Consider the following 24,922-nt stretch of genomic DNA (forward strand, 5'->3'; position numbering starts at 1 on the left):
GCAACCTTCCGATCAGTAGGTGACCTGCTCTACCTCCTGAGCTACAGCCACCCTTAAGATAAATGCATAATATGTATTATACGATTTTTTTATAAAATATCTGTGATATTTCTAGGATATCTAGGATAGCAATGAATTTGCAACTTTTGCAGAAAGATTTGCAGAAAAAACACATATGAGAACTGAAACTGTTGTCTGCCGCCGTACCCCAACGTTTTTGCCTGGATCTGGTCATAAAGCCTTCAAATTGGATATCCAGCTCACAGTAGAAGCTATGCCAGGTCACTGCTTCAAAGAATCACATTTATTTTAAGGCAGAAAATAATCCTCAGATGACAGCAGCACAGTATGATATTGAGGCTCTTAAACAGCAAGACCTTAATGGGAACCGAAGCAGAAAAGAAAGAAGTAATGCAGTTGGATTTGCAAAGTTTAATTGTTAAAAGTCGTTGATAATTGGCTTATTCTTTCATTATTCTTTCATTATTTTAGCACTAGTCTGAGTTTTTTTTTTTCTCTAACACTATGCATAATGTACATTTCCTGCAGAGTGGATCACTCTCCACAGTCTGATTGTCTCACATCTGGGCCCGCTTAAACTGATGATTACCCAGAAGGGAAGGAATTAGACAAGTTGTGTAACTGTGGCCCGGTTTCACTCAAATTAAGAAACTTGGCTCAAGAACCACCAAGTCAGACAACCTAAACCTATAAAACTGACCTTGTAGTCTATAGGAGCCCAGTGCACACCCTTTATGCCATAAAACACCTCCTATAAAACTTCTATTTTCAGCCAAAGAGTTTACTGTGAACACAGTTTACATTATTAAAACACAGTGGACCCTGCTGTCTGGACCGTGACCTGCTGAAAGCCTGTGCAGTGTTGTTTCAAACTGTCATCTTAAACTGTCTGTAACCAAATTATTTGTGTGTCTGGTGTACCATATTTAGTCTTTGTTTAAACAGAATCCCAGTTGTACAAGCGATCTTGTAATGTTAATGCAACCATAGTTCTTGCCTATGACTGACACCAGAGAATCACAGAGTGATTTATCTTGCACAATTTACAAATGCAAATAGTGCATGGAGGAGAGGAGAAAGTCTGGAGTGGTCAAAACAACAACACTTGTATTTTATAGAACAACGTTGATGCTTGACTGGCGCGTTTCAGCTTGTAGCCTCATCATGGTCGTCATCTGATAACGACCATGATGACCTTATCGTGTTGTACAAGCCATAAAGTTGTTCTGTGTGCTACAAGTGTAGTGAAGACTTTACTTCTTCACTTTGTGTAGATTGAAATCTGCTGTTTGTGAGCACCCTGCAGCTACATTTTATCAGAAATCTGAACGGTTTTTGTGATAAAGATAAGGACATCTTTATTGATCCCTGCAGGGGAACTATTTTCTTTTCCTTTATTAGAAGCATTTAAATAAACTCATCAGAACAGAAAATCCAAAACAGTAAACTTTTGATTTTCTGCAGTTAAGTTCGGGGCTCGTTTGTGAAGGGTTTCCATTATTTCTGCACATCAGATTGCTTCTTTACTTGAATTCTCTGACAAGCAGAATAGATAAACTAACTGATCCTATTTTGTTTTGGTTTACCTATTAATGGTTACCAGATGTCAAAGGGGAAATCTTAGCCCAGAGGGTCCATCTACACTAATTAAGCATAGTGTTGATTAGTTAGCTTAGCAGGACAAGTCCTGCTAAGCTAAGGCATCAGTCACAAAGGCTTGGAGACCACTCAGCAAACACTTATTAACATCTGGTTGCTAGACAAAAATGTGCATTAACCAAGTGGTTGCTGGAGTTTGCCCGCCGCAGCTGAATGAAACTGGGTGCAAACAGGATGCTTCACCAAAAACCTCTTTGTGATTTCTCTGTTTGCTAGCAGACTGCTGCAGTCACATGTAGTTTGGATGGATGATACCATCTTGATGCCAACATATTACTAACCAAGCAGTAGTGAAACTTGAGAAATGTAAACCTAAAATGGGTTTATATTAGTGCTGTCAGCGTTAATCTCGTCAAAATGATATTAGCGCCACGTTAGCAAGCTAACCATGCTAACACGTTAGCACCGTGCAGCCCAACACTCTTGGGCACACATGCGCTAACTTAGTAACGGAGATTTGGCGCGTTAATGCAGTTATGGCGCTAACGTCATTTTAACGAGATTAACGCTGAAAGCACTAGTTTATATCCATAATCCCAAAAAAGTTTTATTTTTGCTTAATAATTTTATATATATTTATAGATTTTTTTTTCTAATTATTCAGTTGATATTTGCCATGATTCTGTGTTTTGTGCTCATCTTTGTGTTTTTATGGACTGCTTTAAATTGAACTAAACTCAACTTCATTTATTTTTTTATTAAAGAAATTAATAGCTGGTGTCTAGCAAAAGACAGAGGCAGATAATGTTGAGATTTTTTTTTTTGAGAATTCACATTAAACAGTTTGGTGAGTGGCATTGTAGAAGAAGTCCACAGATGATGTCTAAAAGTATGTTTTCTTTTCCTCAGACACACTCTGCAGCACATTTCAGCTCACAGTCCCTCCCTCACCATGTGAGGTTCAGATCCAGGGAACACACTAGTGGGGATTTACTTACACATGGGGATGCCATGTCTGCATTGTTTAGAAGTCCCACCAGATCTGCCTAGATGTACAACATACAGCTTGAGCTGAGCAAGTTCCCAAAATTTCCCATGAACACATGTTGAATCATCCCTGACATGCTTTATCCCAGCCTGCTGCTGCTTCACGTGGATAGCCACTCTCTCCTTAGGTCCACCCCCTGCAGCTCTGATTGCTTGGTTAGCATTCACAGGCTTGTCCTGACCGCTGCCCGCTGACCAATAGTACAAAGCCATTGCTCACCACCATAAGCACCAGACATTACCTGGTGTTAAAACAGCATTTTAAATGACAGTTAATAATGTGCTAGCACAATTTTTTTTATATCAGTCTGTGAGATGCGCCCTGACACAGGTGATGTGGGATATTTAGGTGTCTGTGTGTTGTGTAAGTGTGTGTGTAGAGCTTACATGTCCACGTGTTAGCCATCATGACACCAGTGTGAGGAGACGTCTCACTCCGAGTGTTGTTAGCAGGTGCACTGTGATCAGTGGCACCACAATATCACAGGAATCCAGCTGAGAGGTGACTCAGCAATAATACATAAGAGATGGCAGAGGTGTTATATAGAAAAGAGATGATATAAAGCAGCGGTCCCCAACCTTTTTGGCGCCATGGACCGGTTTATGCCTGACAGTATTTTCACGGACCGGCCTTTAAGGTGTCGCGGATAAATACAACAAAATAAAACTAGTACCGGTACCAAAAAAAGAAGATTTAATCATAACACACGTGAAAAGACCCAGGAAAACAGAGTTAACGATAAAAACGATAACAAAATAACGTTGAAAACCGATAAAAACCCTGAAAACCACACATTTCACACCTGAGCCTCAACTCTCGTGGCCCGGTACCAAACGACTCACGGACCGGTACCGGTCCGAGGCCCGGGGGTTGGGGACCGCTGATATAAAGTGTTCAGTGGACAAAAATATATGTTTATTAAAGGAAGGAAGGAAGCAGCATAAACAACTGCAGTGGCCTAAAAATACCTGTCAAAATGTCTTAACTCCAGGTGAGCCGTCCACATCCTGGCGACAACCCTCTGCTCCTCCTCTTCATGGTTGGTGGAGTCACACCATCAGAACTTCGTCTCATCAAAGAGACTGTTGCCACACACAGACCGGGAACCCAGGTGAGTCTGTGGCCTGTCGCTGTCAGGTGACGTTGCTCTTTCCCAGTTCTGCTTCCAGTCCAGTTCAGTAATTGGGGAAATGTTTTGTTCAAAGTGTGGCTTCACTGGTAAAATTAAATGAAACACATTATGTTTTAAAGCAGAATTGAGATCCATGCTAGCAAGCTTTACCTGCATGCTTTAACCTCAAGAATGAGCACTGAAATAACTTTTACCGTCATATCACTTAAAGTGATGCCATACAAAGTGATTAAACTTACAACTAAAAATATAGTTTCATTTAATTCAGAAACCTAATGCCTGAGCTCCATATTTTGCTTTATGTTGAACTGTTTATAGTAATATACACTGAATGGACACTTTATTAGTGGACGGGTTTGAGATGTTTTAACTTGAAAAGCTAACAAAATATATCAGAATATGGATACACTGTGGCTATAAAGGGATAGACATGGTCAGCAACAAGATAGTCTGCGGGATTTAAATAATTCTCAGTTGGCACTAAGGGGCACAGAGTATACCAAGAAAACATCCCCTACACCACTACACCATTGGATCCATGGTTTCATGCTGTTTATTCAAAATTCTGACTGTACAATCCTAGTTTCATGTTTTTAACTGACAGAAGTGCCACCCGGCGTCTTCTTCCGCTGCTGTGGCGTATCTGCTTCAGCATTCGACATGTCATACGTTTAGAGATCCTCTTCTGCACTCTGGCTATTTTCCTCTGACTTTAGGCATCAACCAGCCTTTTTTATGAAGAGAACTTTTGTTCACTGGATATTTTCTCCCCGCCAGATAATTCTCTGTAAACCCTAGAGATGGTTGTATGGGAAAATCGCAGCAGATAAGCAGTTTCTGAAATACTCAGGCCAGCCTGTCTGGCACCAGCAACCATATAATCACCTTTCTTCCCCATTGTGATGCTTAGTTTGAACTTCAGTAGGTTATCTTGGCCATCTCTATTTGCCTAAATGCTTTGAGTTGCTGCCATGCAATTGACTGTTTAGATATTTGTGTTAACATAGAGTTGAACAGGTGGGCCTGTTAAAGGAGCTAGTGAGTATATATTATAATTATATTATATTATATTATAGCTATCCAAGCTTTGTTACCCTCTCCTGTGACAAAAGCCACTGGTGATATAAAAGCTTATTAGAAATTTAACATTAACAGTATCAAGCAATCCTTAAGTTCCATACTCAGTAGTATCTGCTGAATTTCAAGCAAAGACTGACTGCATGAGCAAACCTAAGTACTGACCTACATAAACAGGTGGCTCTGATCAGGCATAAAGGTGAGCATGTCATCTGATCTTTACACCTTTTAATACACTAATTGCATACACAAGATGTTGAGTCTGTCTGCCTGTCTGTGTGTTTGGGTGGTTTGAGTGCTTATTGCATATGCAATCAACACTAACACACAAAACATGCAGATGATGCATTTCCTCTGGATGAGAGGAGTGCAAGAAATACGTGAGGGACATGAGGCTTGTCTTAATAAAAGGCTTCGAGAAAGAGGCCAGAGGCAATGAAAGGCTTGGCAAAGATCAAAGCCCCCCCATCTGTAATCAGAAGAGCTGAATAAAGACCAGCTTATATAATAACCTGCAGGGCCACACGCACTCTAACCCTTACACAGAGATGTGCTCACACTTTATGTGATGTGTTTGGACCAGACATTCATGAGTATTTACACTGAAAACAAACAGCGACGTTTTGCTTTTGCACTTGGATGTAATTCTTCTGAAATACATTCACTCTGCCACCACAAACAGCCACTGCTGTTCTAGGCAGTTAAGGGCGCAGAGTTAAGTCAACGCTGCTGCAAAGAAACAGGGCTTCTCTGTTATACAACATCAGAAGAGGTCTGCAGAACTATAGGAGTGCATACTTCAGCTAAAGCCGTTCAGCTGTGTACTTCTGTCATTTTAAAGTTACGTTTTTGAAAGCTGCATCTGAATCCAGAGCTGCGTAAGAGAAAACAACCACTGATCCAACATCCATTACACTACCAAACAAGAATTTGGACAGGCGCAAGGTAAAAATTATCAAAAAGCAGATATGGGTTAATGCAGTAAGCAAAAAGACAGACCTTAAAATGCCTTATATTGCACACTACTGGCAAATCGCTTCATGGGGTTGTCACCCGTAATGGATTTCATTTAACAATGAGCCTTATCAGAACTTAGGTCATACACAATAAGCTCTCCCAATTTAGCAATCTATGTAAGCTGCAAAATGTCCCACCTCTCCCTCTGACGGTTCAGTGCCCTACATCACTACCTCCTGTTTAAACCTGTCCAGCCAGAGCATTATCATTCCCAATGCGTAACATATCAACGATTTGTCGTGCCCCTAGGCGTCTCATAGTAACGCTAAATGTACCCTTCTACGTCTTTATGAAACGCTTGCGGCTTTCTATTACAGCCCTGAACCTAACCTTAACACATTTATAGATTCATGCAAACCCGCTCTCATGCCCCTTAACGTGTTGGGATGAGAACCTGTTGCTCCACCATCCTAGCATCCACCTGTATCCTCCCAGATGGGGGGTTGATGAAGCAACCCCTAACTTCTATGTGTGTCTGAGCATAGACGCCACACTCTAACTGTATTCAGCTGTTCTGCTGTCAGTCATAGAAAACTCAGTTAAAGCAGTTATCATGAGAAACGCCCAAGAAAAGAAGACCAGGAGGCCGAGTTTATTTCTTATCATCTTTAAAGATCGACAATGACACCCAAGATTACGTATCAATGATGCATCAATGCTTTCCAGCATGTGAGTGGTATTTGCACCTTATCAGCCTCTGGGAGGAGATTGTGTTTCATGGTCCAACTGCTGTAAAACAGCTTCTCCACAACAACAACAGTCATCTTAGTCATCACACACACACCTCATATCAACTGCATTTTTAACAGATATGCTGCAAAGTATTAAAGATCACAAAACACACAGGCTCACAAAGCAGTGTGATACTGTGTTGATGTTGAATTTTACTGAGCATATTTTACAATCTTATTGAGCTTCTTATTAACTGAAAAATGTGACGGGCAGCCAAGCGGCCAGCCATCCAAATTCACCCACAAGTAAAGCCTCACACGTGCTGCACAGCAACTGGATGCACTTGACATAATTCCTGCATTTTCTATTTCTATCTTTCGCATCCAAACCTGTGCCAAAGTTTACGTGAAAATAAATAAATAACGTTTCTGGATCGACGCTGTAACTCTATCCTGTGCTCATTCAGCTGTTGCCTAACTTTCAGTGCTTTATTCCAGTCATATTTCTTCTCCAAACTAAATGTATGGATAACTGCTGTCTTTGATTTAACATCAGCCTTACAAAGACTTTAAAATGAAAAGATCAACTTTGGTTTGCGAGTCACCAACCAAAACATCATTTGTTTGACAGCTCAAAAACACCCCAAAAGAAGCCAAAACCTTCTGAGTACTACTACTTAACAAAATAACCCACCTACAACAGAAACTGATTCACGCAGCTCTTGGATTTCCACCTTGCGAATTTCTCAACATGTGCTTCATTTATAAGTGTCGGCTTGCACATGTTGACATCCTTTGACTCTGACGAGTGTGTTGTTCCCCACTCCAGGTGCTCGTTCTCTCCACCAGGTTACTAAGACCGACAGACATCCCCGAGCTGCTCTTCGGCACCCAGAGACTGGTACCTGATATCGGTGTGTAAAAACGGAAACGCAGGTGTTAACACGCGGATGAACACATGCACCTCGAACATCTAAACACTGAGGTGTGAAGAGGGCATGAGAAATTAAAATGGCGTGTCAACAGACGACATGCAAATGAAGCAACATTCCTGTTCTGTAAAAAGCCACCTCTCTAAGCGTGAGGCGTAAAATTCCATCAAATGTTAATATAAAGCAATAAAGTCACTTTTCAGACACCCATGTGTGATGTCTTTTATTTGCATATATACACAAGACACAAGAGGTCAAAGTTAGCTGTTTAAAGCAGGTCTCTGTGTGTGAACCCATTAGAAGTGTTAACAATGGACAGCATGCTGTTGTGGCCGGAAGAATACACACTCTCTGTTAACATCATCCCATCGCAAACATCATATGGTGACAAATAAGACCAGGATAATCAAAGCCTTTCACACTGCCTGCCAAGGCCGATAAATTGCTCACACTTAGACCTCACCTCCACCTTCCATCCCTCCCACTCTCCCATCTCTCTTTGTTCTCTCCAACATGAATCATCACAGCTAAAGCTCAGAAATTCACCCACAACTGGGGCCGTTCTCGAATCTCCCTCATTTTGTCAAACACAGGTGTAATTCAGCAAATCCTGGTCTGGCAGGCTTGAACAGAATTCCCTGATTAGGTTCTGAATTGCTGATGCAATTGGATGTTTTAATGGCAAACTGTTTTAATATAATTTTCACCTCATCTTTGGGACCGGTGCAGTTGTTCGAGGTCTCTAATGAAAACAAGGTCAGCTCTGAAAGAGGGGGAAAAAAAACCCATAAAGGATTTGGCTGCAGTCGCATCAGCAGCTTCATTCTTTAGTCAAAATACTTTTTGGGAGGTCAAGGACTGCACACAGCTTTTAATTTTAAACAGCTCACAAGATCTGTGAAGTGGCTGTACAGTCATGCTTCCATTGTGTCCATGCTTTTCATCACTAGTCTGATATCTAAGCCTTTTTAAGAATTGCTGTATTCATGGGTCAGACTACCTTGTTCTGTGTGCGTCATCGGCTCCCAGTATGAATGCAGTTTATTAGTGTTACAGTCCCAAGGACATCAGTGACTCAGAAGTTCTATAATCTATTGTTTGTAAACTTTATTCCACACCCAGTGAAATGCACACATGCAAAATGAATAATGCTCCAGAGACATTTTATTGGAAGTTCTTAATATTTTTATTATGAAAAAGAACTTTTAACAAATAAATAACAATAGGCCCTTTGGACTCTTTTTAATAAAGTGCATCAGTGATAATCACCAACACATGCTACATAGTGGCTGCTACCCCACAAGGATACTTCAACCCCCACCCTTCCCTCACTCATCAATCATGCACAATGATGCTTTTGTAAGTTGCAAAAAATAAACTGCAGATATTCAAATATGAGAGTGAACACACCGAGAGCTGCACTGAGACCCAGCTTAAGTGGCTGGTATAATAATGCCGGCGTTTAGCCTTGATGAAGTGGCAGTCTGAATAAAGAACAGCCACAACAGGCACAGTACAGCTAAAAATAAGCAGTCCTTCAGAGCTGTTGTTGCCAGGAGGGCTTTATGTACAATTTTTATATGCAGTTTTTAGTTCTCTCAGCTTCAATCGGCTGTTTCTGTCCTCAAAGGGAAATTTTCTCCCCCTGAACTGCTTCACCGCTGCTCTTTGCGTCATCTGACAGGACAGACTCCATCTCACCAAGATGCCATTTATCTCTGCAAAGATTCATCTGCCTCCTGCTATACTGTTCATGTTACACCATCTGGACTGGAGCATGACTTCAGTGGAGAAGCGTGAATCTTCCATCCTCTTTTCCAACGTTTAGTACTTTCTGTGGCCACTCTCAACCACTTTCAGCTTGTAGCGCTCCTCACACTGAGGTGACAGTCCGGACTTTGGCAGACAGCGCCTGCTTGAAGCGCCTCTTCAGATCCTGCATATTGGGAGACTTTGGTCTGGGGATGAGGAGAGAGCGCCTCTTCTCTGTGACACCACTAGCAGAGATGGGTGGGGAGCTAGAGGCAGGGGGTGGCTGCTTGGCTAGCTGGCAGCACAGCCTGTGGAAAGCCCCGTGTACCTGGTTGTAATCCTCACTGGCAGATACTTCATAGAAGGAGCAGCCCAGGTTTCCAGCCAGAATGGGACCTTGCTGGGAGTCGACTCGCCTCAGGTGCAACAGGTCTGCCTTATTGGCCAGCAGGATTACTGGGGGCATACTGGCACCGCTGCTGCGAACAACCAGCTGGTGCAACTGATCGATCAAATCAAAGCTGCTGCGGTCAGTCACAGAGTACACCAGCACCACAGCATCAGCCCACTGAATGGAGCAGGTCACATGGTCAGGTAGACTGATGCCATTATCTGTCATCTGGGGGGGAAAAAAAAGAAAAAAAGACAATGATTAAAACACAACTTCCTCTGAAAAACATTTCCAGCATTCTTGTTCTGATGCACAAAATCAATCAAATTTCAGGAAAGATTAACTGTTCCTTATTTTATGAAACTGAGCTTTTGTAATGTCTGGAATGCCAGCTGAGGCAGACAAAAGCTATAGGATTACTCCTCCAGAAGAGAGAGGTGTGGGTGATTGAGAAGTCTGGATGTGGATCAGGGTATCATTTACTCTGGCCCCAGACATCCATTAGCTTAAATGGAAGATTAGACAGGCAAAACAAAGGGCTCTACTTCAGGAGGAAAACAGACATGTTCGGTTTTGGAGCAGTGCCTGCAGACGCTTAGATATTTTTTAAACCAGACGGTTATTTTGTCCACTCTGTTACCCTCCAGTCAGCCCAGACAGATTATAATATGTCCCTTTCTGCTCACCTCGGCACCAGGAGTGTCCTGTACTTGGATGGTCACTTGCTCTCCATCCACCTGGACTTCTCTGGAGTAGAGATTACCTGCACATAGGAGGAACAAAACCTTTAGTACCCCCAAAAAAATAACAATTAGCTCAAGTTTAGCGTTTTCCATTCATAAAAATACAGATATTCAACTTACCAGCATTTCTCTCGTAGTCTCCGATGAAGCGTTTTGTTAGGAATCTCACCACGAGTGCTGAGGAGAAACGCGAAAACAACATTAACATATACGTCAGGGTATACGTTACCTACAATGCTTGCGTATTTTTTTTTTCCAGTTTCCTCTTACCTGTCTTCCCCACACCGCTGCCTCCTATAACGGCTATTTTAATGGCCCGGTTGGGGGCCGAGTATTCAGAAGCTGGATACTCCGCTATGGTTGTCATGTTCTGGATGAGGCGCATTGTTTTTGCCCGTCAGGTCAGTCAAAAAACGAAAAAACAATCCAAAGCAGAGACGAAACTATTTTCGAGTCCAAGTATAAAGCGAGCTTTTAAATAAAGTGAGTTTAGTAAATTCCGTTTTCCTCGCAAAGTGGTTCGGTGGTCAATTATTTTCTTCTTGTAAAAACCCGGAGGGAAAAGTCAAAACAGTCTTTAGAAGGAGAAGCTGCGAGTAAATGCTGGCGCAGAGGAGACCACGGAGTTTTTATAGCGCTCCAGAAGCGGCCACATCTGATTGGGTGTCGGTGATCCCCCCTCCTCCTCTCCTCTCCTCGTGCGTCCCCGCCTACACGTGGATGTTCAAGCTATCCTCAAGCAGGAAAGCTTTTGCAACAGGTGAGACCTCTGTCTGGGTGTTCTGATCAAATACCCTTTGTTTTTGAACGGGGAAAGGTTGTCTGTCCTCTGCAGGTATGTCACTATGAATTACACAGATTTGGGAAAGAAAAGGACATAAACAAAGCTTTAGCTGTGTGGTGAAATATCGTGACAGGTTTCCCCTAAATAAACAACAAATACCCCGCATGTATAAGAGCCATCGTTACCAGAAATCCTTGAAATTCAACCCACTACTTTTATTTATGTCTTAAATACGATTTTTATATCATATTTTATTTCCTATTCTGTTGAATGCACACGTTGCTGTTCAACCTCCCAGCCTGTGTTGTGTTGCATTGCAGCTGGTGACCTGTTAGGACATGCCCCTAAACTTGTCCACACAGGGGGTTAATGGCTGTTGATGTTGCATCAATACACCCCCTCCCACACATCATACACATTCACGCATACCTTACAGAAACTCATGCAAGCGTATGCGCTTCATCTCTGTCATTTTAGTGCCAGCTGTGCCACTAAAGGTACACATTTGTGCACAAGTTACATGACAAGTTCAATTTGAAGCTGCTCTCCATTGTGATTTAATCCATTTTAGCTTTTTTTTTTGTCCCATTTTTCTTTTGCCTCCTGTCATACACCCCTCCCTTCCTCCTTCTCCCATCTTTCATTTATGCTCATGTGCTCTGAGGTATTTTGGCATCCAGTTCTCCTGCGCCGTGATTACGGTCTGGTATGTATTTTTGATAAGAGTGCTGATGACAGGCAGCTGCACTGAAATATGAAATTAGTGCCCATGATTCACAAGCAGGCATCATTGCAAGGTGTACACACACACACACAGCTGTTCATTTTAACCACATCACAGCCGATGTGGTGAACTCCACCCTGGCTGTGACGCTAGTGCCTGTTTTCTTGCTAATAGTGCATAAATACTGTATTTACATTTGATGGCATGTATGCAGGATTTTCTGGAGTTCACCCCCACGGCTCAGTGCAGGGCTTTAGTTAAACATAAAGCCCAAGGTTTGACCTTTTTAAGTGAATGTTTTGAGTGAGGTGCAATTTCATAATTTTAGCCCACACACCAGCACATTTGTAGCGCAGAACAATTAAAAGCATCACTGGTGCTCTCTCCTCGACATCAGGGGAGAAGGCTAATGATGACAGATAATAAAACGAGGATGCTTGTGGGGGTGTTTTTATTTGTTAGCCTAATGGATAGCCAGGGTTCACTCTTTTGACACAATCAAAAATGGTGAGTGACTCACATCGGTAGGCAAAGCAGGTTGTTAACACAACAACTTTAAACTGTTTTGTGAATGATACATTGCACCATAACTCAGTCTGTATGAAAAGCATTTATCCCGACACGAAAGCACAGTGACTGCAGTAAAGTGCACTCTCTGTGTTGTTGTTCCTTTCTGCTTCTTAGAGGCAAATTAATGCCTTTAAGTGAAAGATATTTATAACTACAGGGCCTGTTATAGGGATCAGGGTGTCACTCACATAGAGGTGACAATAGATGGTTATAAAGGGTAGAATGGGGCTAATCCTTTAGTTGTGGTGTGGGCAATTGTCAGAGAGGATTTGAGGTATTCATTGCAAACGGAGGAATGTGGAGTTAATTGGGAGGGGAGGGCAGTCAAAATCTGGAGGGGAGGAGGGTGGTGTTCGCAGAAGGATGTCCTTGTTGACACAGAAGCGTGGACTGATTTCCCAAGGTGGCCTCACCTTTTGCAGTAAAGCTGACAAGAGGCAGCCTTCACTTTGCCCGGGGCACGAGCCCACAAAAGAGGGTCATTTGGGATGTTAGAGAAGCACAGGCCAGGTTAAGAGGCTTTCCAGAGCCAAATCTTATAAGACAGTCATTTTGTAATGTCAGTGAATTGAAACACAGGGTTTAAAACTGGGATTCTTCAAATTTTATTAAATGAATGACAGTTTAGGGAGCCAGCTTATACCTGAAGGCTAGACAGGGGGGGAAATGAATTTCGTAAAAACAATAATGAATGTCTGTTTAGAGGATGGTGGTTTATTCTGTCAGCTATCAATTGTGTGTCAAGTTATAGTCTTTGAAACAGTGAGGTTGATGGCACATTTCTTGACACTAGCTGTATCGATCTGTATCGTGAAGGTTTAGTCTTCTCTATGACGGTTAGAAGACTGTAAACTAAAGGGAAAGATTTTCCTTTTAATCTTGTTCTGTGTTATGATGTCATGTCATAACCCGAACTGTGGATGTACAAAACATATAATTAGAACAAAGAGTCTTTTGCATGTTTAGGTGCCCCATAAAAATGGGTCAAAGTTGGGCTGTCTGCTATAACAGGCTATTCATTAATAACTAAAAACATAAGAAAATGCAGAAGGACAGTAACTCCAAGACTAGAAAAAGACAACCACCCAAAAAAAACCACACTTTGCACGCTAAAAACCGTTAAAAACATCATCAAAACTGAGTGAACTCTGACCGTACCTTTAACTGAAGGCGCTGTTAGCTGCAGTGTACTAATGTGCAAAGCTTAAATTAATGCATCACATAGACAATCCTTCTGTTATTCATCTGTTAAAAATACCTCAAGATGCTTCTGCTAAGGCGGTTCTCAAACAATAAAAAGAATTGCGTTTGGGTTTGCAGCACCAAAAGTGTTGCAGAAATATTTGACTTTCATCACTCAAATCGTCCATTGGCCTGCTGTTTGCTTGGTTAGTAATTATTAACTTTATTTAATTTAGTGCCACTAGTTTCAGAAATACGCTCAAAGCTGTGTAATACAAAAAAATACTCACTACTTCAAATTTAAACTCAGAAACAGAGTTATCTCTGAAAAGCACACATCTTTTCACTCTTCGGTTTATCAGCAACACATTTACATTTCCACTGATGTATGGAAATTGAAATGGCCTGCCAGCACAAGCAGCTCTGAGCTGCTCAGTGGCAAAAAGGTTGTTTTTCTCTCATTGAAATGTAAACTTCCAACGTGTTTCAGCATTTGCATTCCTCTGAATGGTAGCAGTCGTAGGGCGACGGCAGCAGTGGTTTTTTGCAGTTGTGTTTGCAATGGCACTGGCTTTAAATGACAATAGCTCCCTAACAGCACCATCACTACCGCCGCACACGCACATGGCACCTCCTCCCACTCGGGGAACGACAGCGCTTAGCTGTGAAAAAGAAGTTAGCAGTTTGCCCATTGCCAACCTTTTGGAAAGCACAATGTAAAATATTTAAATCTCGAGTGGCCATCTCTCATTCATGCCGCGCTTCATCTCTGGCTTTCACCGGTTGGATTCACATGCATATGTCAGTCACCAAATGGGGTGTGTGTGCCAACATGTTTTGAAGAGAAGAGAGAGGAAAAAACAGTAAGTGCTGCAGCAATAACAGAGCATAGGGGTGTTTTAGTCTGACATGCATGTGACTGTTAGATATTGGTATATAAGGTAAAAGACTTTAAGCTCAGGAATTATCCTGCTTCTCCTGATTCAGAAGCTGTTTAAAGTCTTTTTATTCTTGCATAACCTGTAAAGGAAATACAAATAAGAAAAATTACGTGGTCTTGTTTCTCTTTGCTATTTTAGGTAAAGACATCAGGAAAGTTTTGATCTGAGAAAGGCAGGTTTGGTTTAGTGTTTGCTTGTTTTGATGTAGGTTTACCTGTGCATGGCTTAATCACATACAAATGGCCTTAAACACCAACTGTACAATAAAAAGTGCTGTCAGTGTCAAAATAAGGATTTTAAGGAAACCAATAAATCCAGAAAGTCACCATTTACCACAGTAATTAGATTTAATGCATCATCCTCTCCACCATTATTTAAAGTGTACAGTAAATAATGGTGTAATTAGACCACATAGTAGATAAACAGAGAGGAGAGTAGGAGAGAAGGTGGGTTTATTTATTTGCCTCTTTTTCATGAATCATGAGTGTTCGTGGGAACAAATATTCATTTATTTACAATATGAGTTTCTGCAGAAACTGGGAAATGGCAATGAAATGAAACTCATCTTTCTATTCAGGAGTATGACACACAAAGGGATGGGGACACAGCACTGGACAGATCATGTTGGGACACAGCGTTCACTAGTTGAGATTTATGGTTTGGAGCCTCCGTTAGTAATTCAGACTTCCCCCCTGGGCCTTGTTTCTAGTCTAGCCTGGTTTACTGCCCAGACAGTGAGGATCGGTCTCTGCGGTGGCTTAATAAAGACGAGCAGCTTCTCTGGGGGCTGAGTCAGGGCCAGGCCTCCAATCTGCCAAGTCCTGCTTCACATACTGGCAATTACACAAACGCAATGAGAAGTCCATGCATAGTACTGTGTGTTCCGTCTCATAATGTATCAGGGGTGGACTTGATTTGTGAGTGTGCGTGTGTGCGCGTGCTACAAAAAGGACTGAAATATGTGTTTCAGGTGTGATTCTGGCTCGAAACTCTGCCTTCTCTGATGTGACTCTTATCACAGTTCGTCTGTCCTCCTCACAGTGGGACACAGTGACCCGTTCAGCTCATCAGCTCGCAGGTAACAAGAGCTCAGTGATGAATAGGGAAAAGAAGATGTCACTCTGCACGTGCAGCCTGAATCGGGTGTAGATTATATGAATGTAAACACGAACAAGAGAGATGCACCATTTGCATGTTGAAAATAAGCGCCCAAATATTTACTGTGATTATGTTCTCGGTCACGCAGACCTGTGTCCGACTTCTGTCAGCATCAGTATTCAATACTGATAACATTATGTGCTGAACCTAACTCTTGGAGGAAGAATGGACTTGAATGCAGGTAGATTAGACACCTGTGAACACAAATCTGATAGCATCAGTGCTTTCTTAAAAGCAAAGGAAAATACTGGATGGTAATCAGCTTGCTTTAAATTCAGTCTTATCCTGTTTTCATTTAGGTTAAATATGATCACAGAAACTAAAGCAGGCAGGCCTTTTATGATGGCATGCTAAACTGGAAGCTATTAGTCATTTATCCAGTTTGAAAGTTGACAAAATAAACATGGTAAAGGTTTCTTTTTTTTTCATTAGGTAAACTCTAAGGTGCTTCCTTAGCACGCTTAATTATTCCCCAGTGAAATAAATCTAGTCTCTGTTCCTTAAGTGTGTGTGCGCTGACTCAGAAGACCTTTACAGAGTCAGTGAGGTAGTTATGCATTTGACCTCACTTATGGGAACAAGTGTCTTCGTGTTGTTGTTAGGATTTGCGTTTAATTGCTAATGTTTGTGGTTTACCTGCTGCTTTTGCATCATTTTAAGCTTGACATTCGTGTTCTTCGTGGTGAAGTTTACAGGATGAGTTGATCTTCTTACCTTCACTGTCTCCCAGAAAACCCCCTCAGCCCGCGCACATGCAGACAGACCTTCCGGCACGTTCATTCACACAATATACGCTCATGACTCAACGCCCCGCTCTCATTCATAAGCACAAACACACCCACTCAGAAACCAATGCTTCGGCGCATCCTCGGAAATTATGCAGCCCGCTCGCAGATGTCGTAGACAAAAAAATTAAAACGCTTCCAATTGAATATGCGTGTGTGATTCAGAGGCTGGCGGAGATGGGTCTCCCGGATTCTCAAGGTCCCTCTGTGTGAAGCAGCTCTCCTTTGTGTGGGCATGTACCGGTAGGAGAGCATGTAAAACAACAGCTGCTGGTGTTTTTAGTGTGTGCGTTAGCGGAAGCGTATTGATGTTCTGACGCTGAAAACGTGAGAATCTCTCCACGTTTTGTCATCTCACGTGTAAACTGATGGGATGAAAAATATATGAAGGCAGGACACTTTTCATAAGTGTTTGTTGGTATTTATATTTCAAAGGTGATCCAGCGTGCTGTTTTCCACCTCTATATTTTGTTCTTGGGTTGTTTTGCGTGACTCACAGTTCACAATAATTCTTATTCGTCATATATCAGGCCTTGGTACGGCCCCTTAGTTCAACCTCTTTCTGAAACAGGTCATTTTATATACTCTCTCCTTTTAAGACCACCTTCCTTTTGAAAACATTTTCCTCTGAGCTCTTGCCCACCATAAACAGAAGGTATGGTGGGTGAAGCGTTGTGCTCACAGCTAGCGATGACTGTATTCAGACATCCTTTCTTCTTGTCATCATACAGAGTAAAGATGATTCTTTTAAAGTACCACTGCGTTTCACTTTCAGTAAAATCCTGCACACTTTTTCAAGCGTGCTTTGATTTTTAGCATCGCATTCAGTTTTCCTCCATGCGATGAACCAATTTTCTCTCTAACAAGCAGCTAATCATGAAGGCTCCACGAGTCTTCTGCTTCTCTCACCACAAACACTGCATGGATGCTGGTTAGTACACACTGTCTCCACTGACTTCTAGAAACACACTGTGACTCCTTCAGATAGAAGGAGTGGTGTAGCTGGGCCATTAGGATGCCACAGAATGGGAAGAGGAAAAACAGGTAGACCAAACAGCCCTGGGCAATAATGCAGGATACGTGTCAGTGTTCTTGAAGGGTACACACTGTACTCAGCATGAAAATTGGCACTAAGCTTAATGAAAAAAGAAAAAGATGTGCGTCAGATGCTTCCTGAAGGAAGGAGTACTACAACATCATGTCCCATTATTAAACTACTGAATAGGCCTTCATACACAAAAAGCTGTGCCTTCCTATAAACATGCTTGAAAAAAAAAAACTTGCCTGATGTGTTACAGACTGATGGGTAGTGGATGCAGTGCAGCTCATTTCTGTGGCAGATTTTCTTCTGGTTTGAAGCATATGAGAAAATCAAGGTGAGCGCGGTTATTTCTTTCTAAGGAAAGTTTTCATTCCAACGCATGAAAAAAAAGATGTTTTTCTGCAGCTGCGTCAGAGAGGAGCTCAGCATGCTGCAGAAAAGGAGATTCCTGCGCACTTAAATTGATTCACTGGAACTGAGTGGTGTTTACATCCTGCAAACCACAGAGAAGGAATGTGTTTGCAAAAAATATGCACGTGTGTTAAAGGGTCTCTCCAATTTTTCAAAGAGGCCACAAAAATGTCAAATCCCTCCTTTCCCTTTCATCACAGCTGTTGGAGCATCAATACTTGCTAAGGTTTGATTTGATTTTTTTGTAGTCAGGGCTGTCTTAAAACATGCTGCAAGTAGAATAAAACAGATAATCCTTGTGGTACTCAGTTACTGCGGCAGTGTTTGACTTAACATGAATTCGATTGCGGGTTGAGTCCCTTGGCATCAATATCTGGTTGGCCATTGTTTGCTTACTGTTTCTGTGTTTTTTCCAAAAAAAAAAACAAAACCCCAATCTTTTCCCAAACCGAGCATTTCATAGTCCTTAAACCCAATTATGTAGATTTTTTTTGCCTATTCCAATCAGTAAAAGTATAAATCAAGCGAAGAAACTAAAGGAAAATGGAAATGAAAAGCTAAACAAGTGCAAAACACAGTTTCCTGTCTGACAAAGCTACAATCTATGCTTATCACCACCCCTTCAACCTCCCAAAGGTGCTTTCACACAGGACATGGCACAAAGTGTACACTGAAACACATCGTTTTTTATTTTTTAACACCACATGAATGGAAAAACACAAGCACAGCTAAAGAGCTCTTGCAGGCATCTTCATGCGCCAAGCAATGACACCTGCTGACTCAGTGAACTGAAAAGAAGCATCCAGGTTGCAGTACGTACTCTAAGCAGAGGAGGCAAAATAGAGGAAAGGTCGATATTTGATGTCTAAATTAGCTGAATTACAGAATACGTGTGTGAGTTTGTATCAATGTTAGGGGAGGAAAAGTGTTTTTAAACATCTATTAAAGCTTTTGAGATATTATCAAAAAAGACTGATGTCCCACGGGAAGTTTTGCATCGTGTCTCTCTCGAACAGTGACCTGAACACAGCACATGCAGCATCCTCTGAAGACTCTGATAGACCTATAGACTTTATAGGTCCATAATGGGCCACTGGAAAAAAACATACTGTACAGCTATCTGGCTAACCATTACTCTCTCACTAATAGAGTAGCTATCAAAATGTTATCTGAAGCCAGATCAGTTTTTGTTTAGTTTTCCTTGTGATATTTAGTCTATGTTGCACTGGGACTCGCTCATTGTTGACATTTGCACTGTAGGGAAATGGAAGAGAGGCAATGATGCTTAGATTTCAAGAATTTCATATAGAAATCGGTCACAAGACAACCGAGAGACTAGGAAAGTCTGATTTCTTAAGTTGTATTACTGTCCCTTCAAACATTGCTTGTAAATACATGAAAAAATAACACATGCTGTACTTTTAACTGACTGTATTTTTTGTGTGTTTCGTTTTTGTTTTTACATTTTCAAACGTCCTGGGAGGGGATCTGAAAGTCCCAAACATCTGTATATGCGTAAAGTCATTGTATTATTATGCCTTGTTACATCAAAATCCAAAACTTATGTTTAAGGGGAAAAAAAGATGAGGAAAAAGCAGAAGAAGGCTACAGTACTTTCACTAAGTGGACCTGCAGCTTTCAGAGCACCTGGCAGAATGATTTAATGCGGTTCACAGGACTGGAAAGTGGGTCAAGCTCGAGTGCTTTCTGCAGCATGCTCAGCTCACTGTAGACATCCAGTTATACAAACAGATCTATTGTTATTGACCATGATCAGGACAATGTGCTCCTAACCTTTCATGTGAGAAGGAAGGCAGCCCAGGAATCTGGAGCCACTCAGAGAGATGTAGGGGGAAAAAATGCAGGCGATGTGGTATATGAACGCATGTGCTATCTTCCAAATGATACTTCTGATATATTACCCATTTTAGGGCTCTATATGGGCATGATCTGTCTTCCCTGTGTTTCCTTCTTTTAGTTCACTTTCCTTTTAATGTCCAAATAAACGACAGTCACACATATTTTATGATTATCCAGGATTACCCGTCACCTGATATCACACAAGTTTGTAAATGCCACTGTGCTTGTGGGAGAAGATGAAAAGTCCATAAGAATTAGGTCAGCCCTTTATATAGTCAGACTACCACAATCATCCACTAGCACTATGATCTTCTGCTATAAACCTGAGTGTTTAAATGAACTGCCAAGTGAATATTACCTAAACAATATTTGCGATCCTTTCCATTTGCCCACTCTAAACTCTACATCAATTGGATTGTATTATGACTCACCCGTACATTAATGTGCAGTCGCTCATGCGCAAACACAAGTATAGAAGCAGACCATATCTAGGGCTGCCTGAATTACATGGTTACAGTTAACAATTACTGCTTCCTGCCTTTTGTAATGAAAACAGTGCAGCTATTGCTTTGCTGTATCTGGCAGAAAGTTGCAGAGCAGAACAGGTGAATTTTTAGGTTCGCTGATGGTGACAGCAGTAAAAGGCTGTGGATGTTTTTGTGATAATCTAAAAGAACATTATTGTTATTTGCATTTTCAGGATTCTGGTAAATGAAATGTGTTGTTTTAGTTTCTGTTCTGCTTAATGCACAACATTTTTTATTAGCTAACGATGCCTGGAAACACAAGGAATTTGATTATAGAGTGATTATCCCCACAAACATGTAGAAGGAACGCAGGACGAAGAGCAGCAGTACAAGCAGAACAGTTATAAGATGAAACAGATGAGCTAGAATGTTATCTAATTATCTTCTTTTACAAGAAGTTAATTAACTGGTTAAAACTCAAGTAAACATTTAGGTTTTCATTGATGGTTAAATGAGATGAACATTGTGCAGATATCAAATTAGGCTCACATGTTTGTTTTACATTTGAGGTCTTTTCACCTCTAATATTAAAGTGTCAACAGGGTGACTCCATGCTGCATGATTCAAATTTTAAGGCAATAATCAACCAATTAAAATGATATTTTTTGGAGTATATGCAGTTTGAGGTGTGTAAAACTACTTTTGATCTAGCCTTTATAGAGACTATAGATCAATCAATAATGAGGATATTAGCTCTAGTGTACTTTTACACCACTACACAGCTTTTTCATAGTATTTCTACACATTCAGTCGCTCATTACACAGAAAATATATTACACGCCTGTGTGATAATACAGTGGCGAGCCTGTTGTGGTTCAGAGAGCGCATGAGCATGCCCTTCTCTTCTGTTTATAGTGGAGGGGGTAGTACATATAAACGAGAGATTTTTAGGAACAGTGTGTACGAAAAGCCAATGAACGTGCCAAAGCTTTCGTGCACAACTACCAATTCACCCCCCTTTGTTTTTGCTGTTCTCTCTGTCGTGGCCAAGTTCTTAATGTTTTTTTCTCCCTATCTCCCTTAATATAACACACGCAGGGTTTATTTTGTTAGGTTCAAGTGTTCCGAACGGGGAACGGGGAACGTAACTTGACCGGGATACAAACTCTAACGGGAGCTCGTGTCTGATTGGACAAAAATTAATCATAATAGAATTCAGTCACGCAGAGGATTTTCTTGCTGGATACAATATGAAGAACATCAGTTACCTTAAAGTCAAAGTGTTAATACTGCTGCACATGTTTTGAATACATCATAATCTTTCCCACCATGTTTTGTATTACTATAAAAAGGCGGTGCCACCTAATACATCTTCTTCCTATTTGCCAACTTTGAAATCTTTGTACTGAGAAGCCTAACAAGATAATAAATAAGAAAAAGGCTTCCTAATGCTTTTGAGACAGGACATAAGATCCAGAGCTCTGACATACAATAGAGCAAACACTATAACCTGCCTCTCCATTTCAGATGCCCTGCAGCTGCAGAAAGATACTAAAACCTGCTTTGTTTCTGCTTCCAATTCTGAACATGAAACCATCACAAAATAAAAGAAATAGTAGTCATCGATATGACGTGGCACTATCACTGTCACACAAGCTGAACGTCTAGCTCCTTATTTGATGGAGCAACATTTACTTGACATGTATATCTAAACTGTTTGAATGCACACGGATAGTTTTGTTAATTACTAGTTTTTGGGGATGCAAGTGCAAATTGTGGCTTAAAACATGAGACAAGTTGAGATCAGAGCAAAAGTCTGTCACAAAACGCTTTTATTTTCACTTCAAATACTACAAGTGTATAAAGAAATGTCACACCAACTGAATCATTCTGAACATGCAAAATTTGTTTGTAAAAACTTGACTTATGACTCATCTGGTATTAGCAGTCATCATAACATAGTCAGTCCCCAGGAACAGATAGACACTGTGTCTCACATACAGTGGTTGGAGGAAGGGATTAAACTTTTCTACAACAATCTTAATAAACTGTTCCTAACCTTGATGTTTCAGAAGCCTGTGCCAATGCCAATGTGCCTAAACTGGAAGGATTATTTCCTCGTGATGCATAATTCATTTTTCCTCTCTTTGTAGCAGCTAAACAACAGGAAGGTCATCGGTGCTTTTAGTGGCGGAGCCAGCCTCTTTTACTGGAAACTTTTTTTTTTTGAAACCCAACATTAAAAATTTTTTTTTGTGTGTGTTCGCTTGCCCAAACATTTAGCCCCACTTCTGGTCTCAAATGAGGCAAGCAGGGAAGGTTCTTTGAGGTTCATTTTCACAGACGTCCTGTCAGCTTCACCTAAACATGAAGAGGAAAACACTAGATGAGAGAGATTAAAACTCCAGATAAACGCAGATCGATTGATCCCCCCCCTTTTCGGTTCACCTGAGGCCTTCTGACGATACATGAGCTGTCCTGCAAAGCTTACAGAGATAGGAGATAAAACTGATTTGATCTCATCAGCAAGGCCGGGAATAGATCATCAGAGATGCAGAACAGGAGCTGGGTTTCATTGTAAATGCTTTTACAATGACCATATTTTTCTTGCTCTTATGGTTACTTACTGAGAACATAAAGAGCAGGAAAAATTACAATAAAAGCAGTATGAGTCATGGCATCTGCATCCGCTGTGGTCTCTGTCCTATTAATACTGACTGGACCAAAATAGAAAGCAAGTCTGGGAATGTTTTGTGTCAAGAGCCAGGAGCTTCAACCACATGTAATTGTTTCCCCACCCATCAAACGTTTTTCACAGATAAACCATGAGAACATCAGTCAGCAAGATTCTGAATAAGTACATGGTGCATACAAAACATCTGATCAACAATGTGGCTCTCCCATCCTCCTCAGCTCAAACTGCCCCCCTGTTATTCTGTTATTTGTTGTTCTGTTAACACTTTTATTCCTTTCTCCTTTTCCTATCCCTTTTGAAGTATGTCTGTCATAATTATTTGTTGTTTTCCTTTCTTTTTGTTCATATTGAAATGCTAAGGGGATAATTGCTGAGGGAATGTTTTGAAAGCACAAACAAAGCTGCTGATAAATGAGAGAGTCCCGAGGGCCCAGGACTCCTGAGGTGCCCTTACCTCATAATGCCCTCTCTCTTTTCCTCATTGTCAACTAATTGGCAGATAGAGAACCAAATAACTGGAAATTAAATGATAATTTACAGAATGTCACCTTGCAAAAGAATGCACAACATACGTTTTCAAAATGTAAAGGATTATCTCTGAGGCCTCTCAGTTTCAGAAAGGATTCCTCTGAAGTCTAAAGAAATCTCTTTATGATATTATCAAGAGTTGGGGACTACTTTTTAAAGAGAAGGCCTGGATTGCAAACAGGCCATTTGAAATTTAAAAGAAGCAGAGGTTTAAAAGGCAAGCAGCGTTCCAGGAAAGATCCCAAGGGGATGCATCATGAAAACAGGATATATTATGTTACCATTTCCAAACTGATTTTGGATTGGTGAATTTGGTTAGCACTGGTGTCTCACAGTACATGGATTCTTGTTCAAACTCAGGCAGGGTCCTTCTATGCGGAGTTTACATGTTCCATATGTGCTTGTCTGGGCTTTATTCAGGAGTGCTTTCTTCTTCTTTTTAAATAAAAAAACGAATAAATAAGTATTGCCAACTTGGAATATATCTATCTTGTAGGGGTGCAACGATACACAAAATTCACGGTTTGGTTCCGTTCGATACTTTGGTGTCACGGTTCAATATTTTTTCGATACAAAAAAATGTTCATGCTTTTTTAATTTGCCATTTATTAAAATTATAAATATATATTTTAACTCAGAAGTACAGTTTTTTAATGTAATGTTGCTGAAACAACATAATAATAAAAAAAATAAATCAATCTGATCGAGAAATCACTCATCTTTGGAAAAGAGAGTTTATTACAGAGAAATGGCTCTTTCCAAAATAAAAGCTATACTATACGCTTCTTCTGGGCTATATTCTCAGCAGCATATTAAACATACCAGGAATCATGTGCTAAATGACTCGGGTAAAGTTTGTAGCATGCGTGCTTGTTGTTTTTGTCTGCTTCCACTTGTCTTTGCACTAGGATGATGTCGGCGTAAATGTGCAGTCATATTCGTTGTGTTCCCACTAGTGCTGTCAGCGTTAATCTCATTAAAATGACATTAACGCCATAAAGTGGCAAATCTCTGTTAACGAGTTACCGCAGATCGCCCCGTGCGTGGGGCTGGACGACGTCAACACGTTAACGAGCTAACTGCGCTAACGCACTAGTTCCCACCAATGTAATTGAGCATTGCGTGGCACATCCGACATACTGTTTTACTTTTGTCCATCAGGGTCATGCTTCACATGAAAACCAAGATAGTTCCAAACGCCAGATCTGAATGAGGGTGGGGGAGGTTCAATTTCGGCTAGCGTTGAGGCAGTTGCCATGTTGCACTGAGCTTAGCTTCTGTCTTGCTAGCTTGCGCTGCGCTCAGTGGATCTGCACTCGACAGTGCAGCCTAGGCGGAGTAGTCGAACACGGATCCACTTAGCGCTCAACACAGACAGCATCGTCAGAAGAA

The 24,922-nt window shown here is 41.1% G+C and overlaps 2 protein-coding genes across 2 annotated transcripts in view; one reads left to right on the plus strand and one right to left on the minus strand.

Moving 5' to 3' along the window:
* The window catches only part of scfd2 (sec1 family domain containing 2), a 98,716-nt gene extending 91,009 nt beyond the window's left edge, over nucleotides 1-7,707 (plus strand). Inside the window, exons 8-9 of the mRNA XM_040040462.1 lie at nucleotides 3,660-3,779; nucleotides 7,395-7,707. Of these exons, the coding sequence (XP_039896396.1) occupies nucleotides 3,660-3,779; nucleotides 7,395-7,487 (213 nt within the window). The 3' untranslated portion in view covers nucleotides 7,488-7,707. The remainder of the gene's footprint in view (nucleotides 1-3,659; nucleotides 3,780-7,394) is intronic.
* A 952-nt stretch (nucleotides 7,708-8,659) lies between these two features.
* rasl11b (RAS-like, family 11, member B) lies at nucleotides 8,660-10,997 on the minus strand. The gene is made up of 4 exons (XM_040040466.1): nucleotides 10,654-10,997; nucleotides 10,504-10,560; nucleotides 10,327-10,403; nucleotides 8,660-9,868 (listed from the first exon to the last, which is right to left on the minus strand). The coding sequence occupies exons 1-4, from the start codon at nucleotides 10,766-10,768 to the stop codon at nucleotides 9,371-9,373; spliced, it is 747 nt and encodes a 248-aa protein (XP_039896400.1). The 5' UTR covers nucleotides 10,769-10,997; the 3' UTR covers nucleotides 8,660-9,370.
* Nucleotides 10,998-24,922: the final 13,925 nt, after the last annotated feature.

This window comes from Simochromis diagramma, unplaced genomic scaffold (assembly GCF_900408965.1).
Source record: "Simochromis diagramma unplaced genomic scaffold, fSimDia1.1 OVJJ01000026.1, whole genome shotgun sequence".
NCBI classification, from domain to species: domain Eukaryota; kingdom Metazoa; phylum Chordata; class Actinopteri; order Cichliformes; family Cichlidae; genus Simochromis; species Simochromis diagramma.

Excerpts from the sequence above, each read along its gene's own strand:
- rasl11b (XM_040040466.1), bottom strand. The coding sequence starts at position 10,768 with ATGCGCCTCATCCAGAACATGACAACCATAGCGGAGTATCCAGCTTCT. Across the intron at positions 10,561-10,653 it reads CAGCGGTGTGGGGAAGACAG|CACTCGTGGTGAGATTCCTA; the intron begins GTAAGAGGAAAC and ends GTTTCTCCTCAG. Across the intron at positions 9,869-10,326 it reads AGGACACTCCTGGTGCCGAG|ATGACAGATAATGGCATCAG; the intron begins GTGAGCAGAAAG and ends TTTCCCCCCCAG.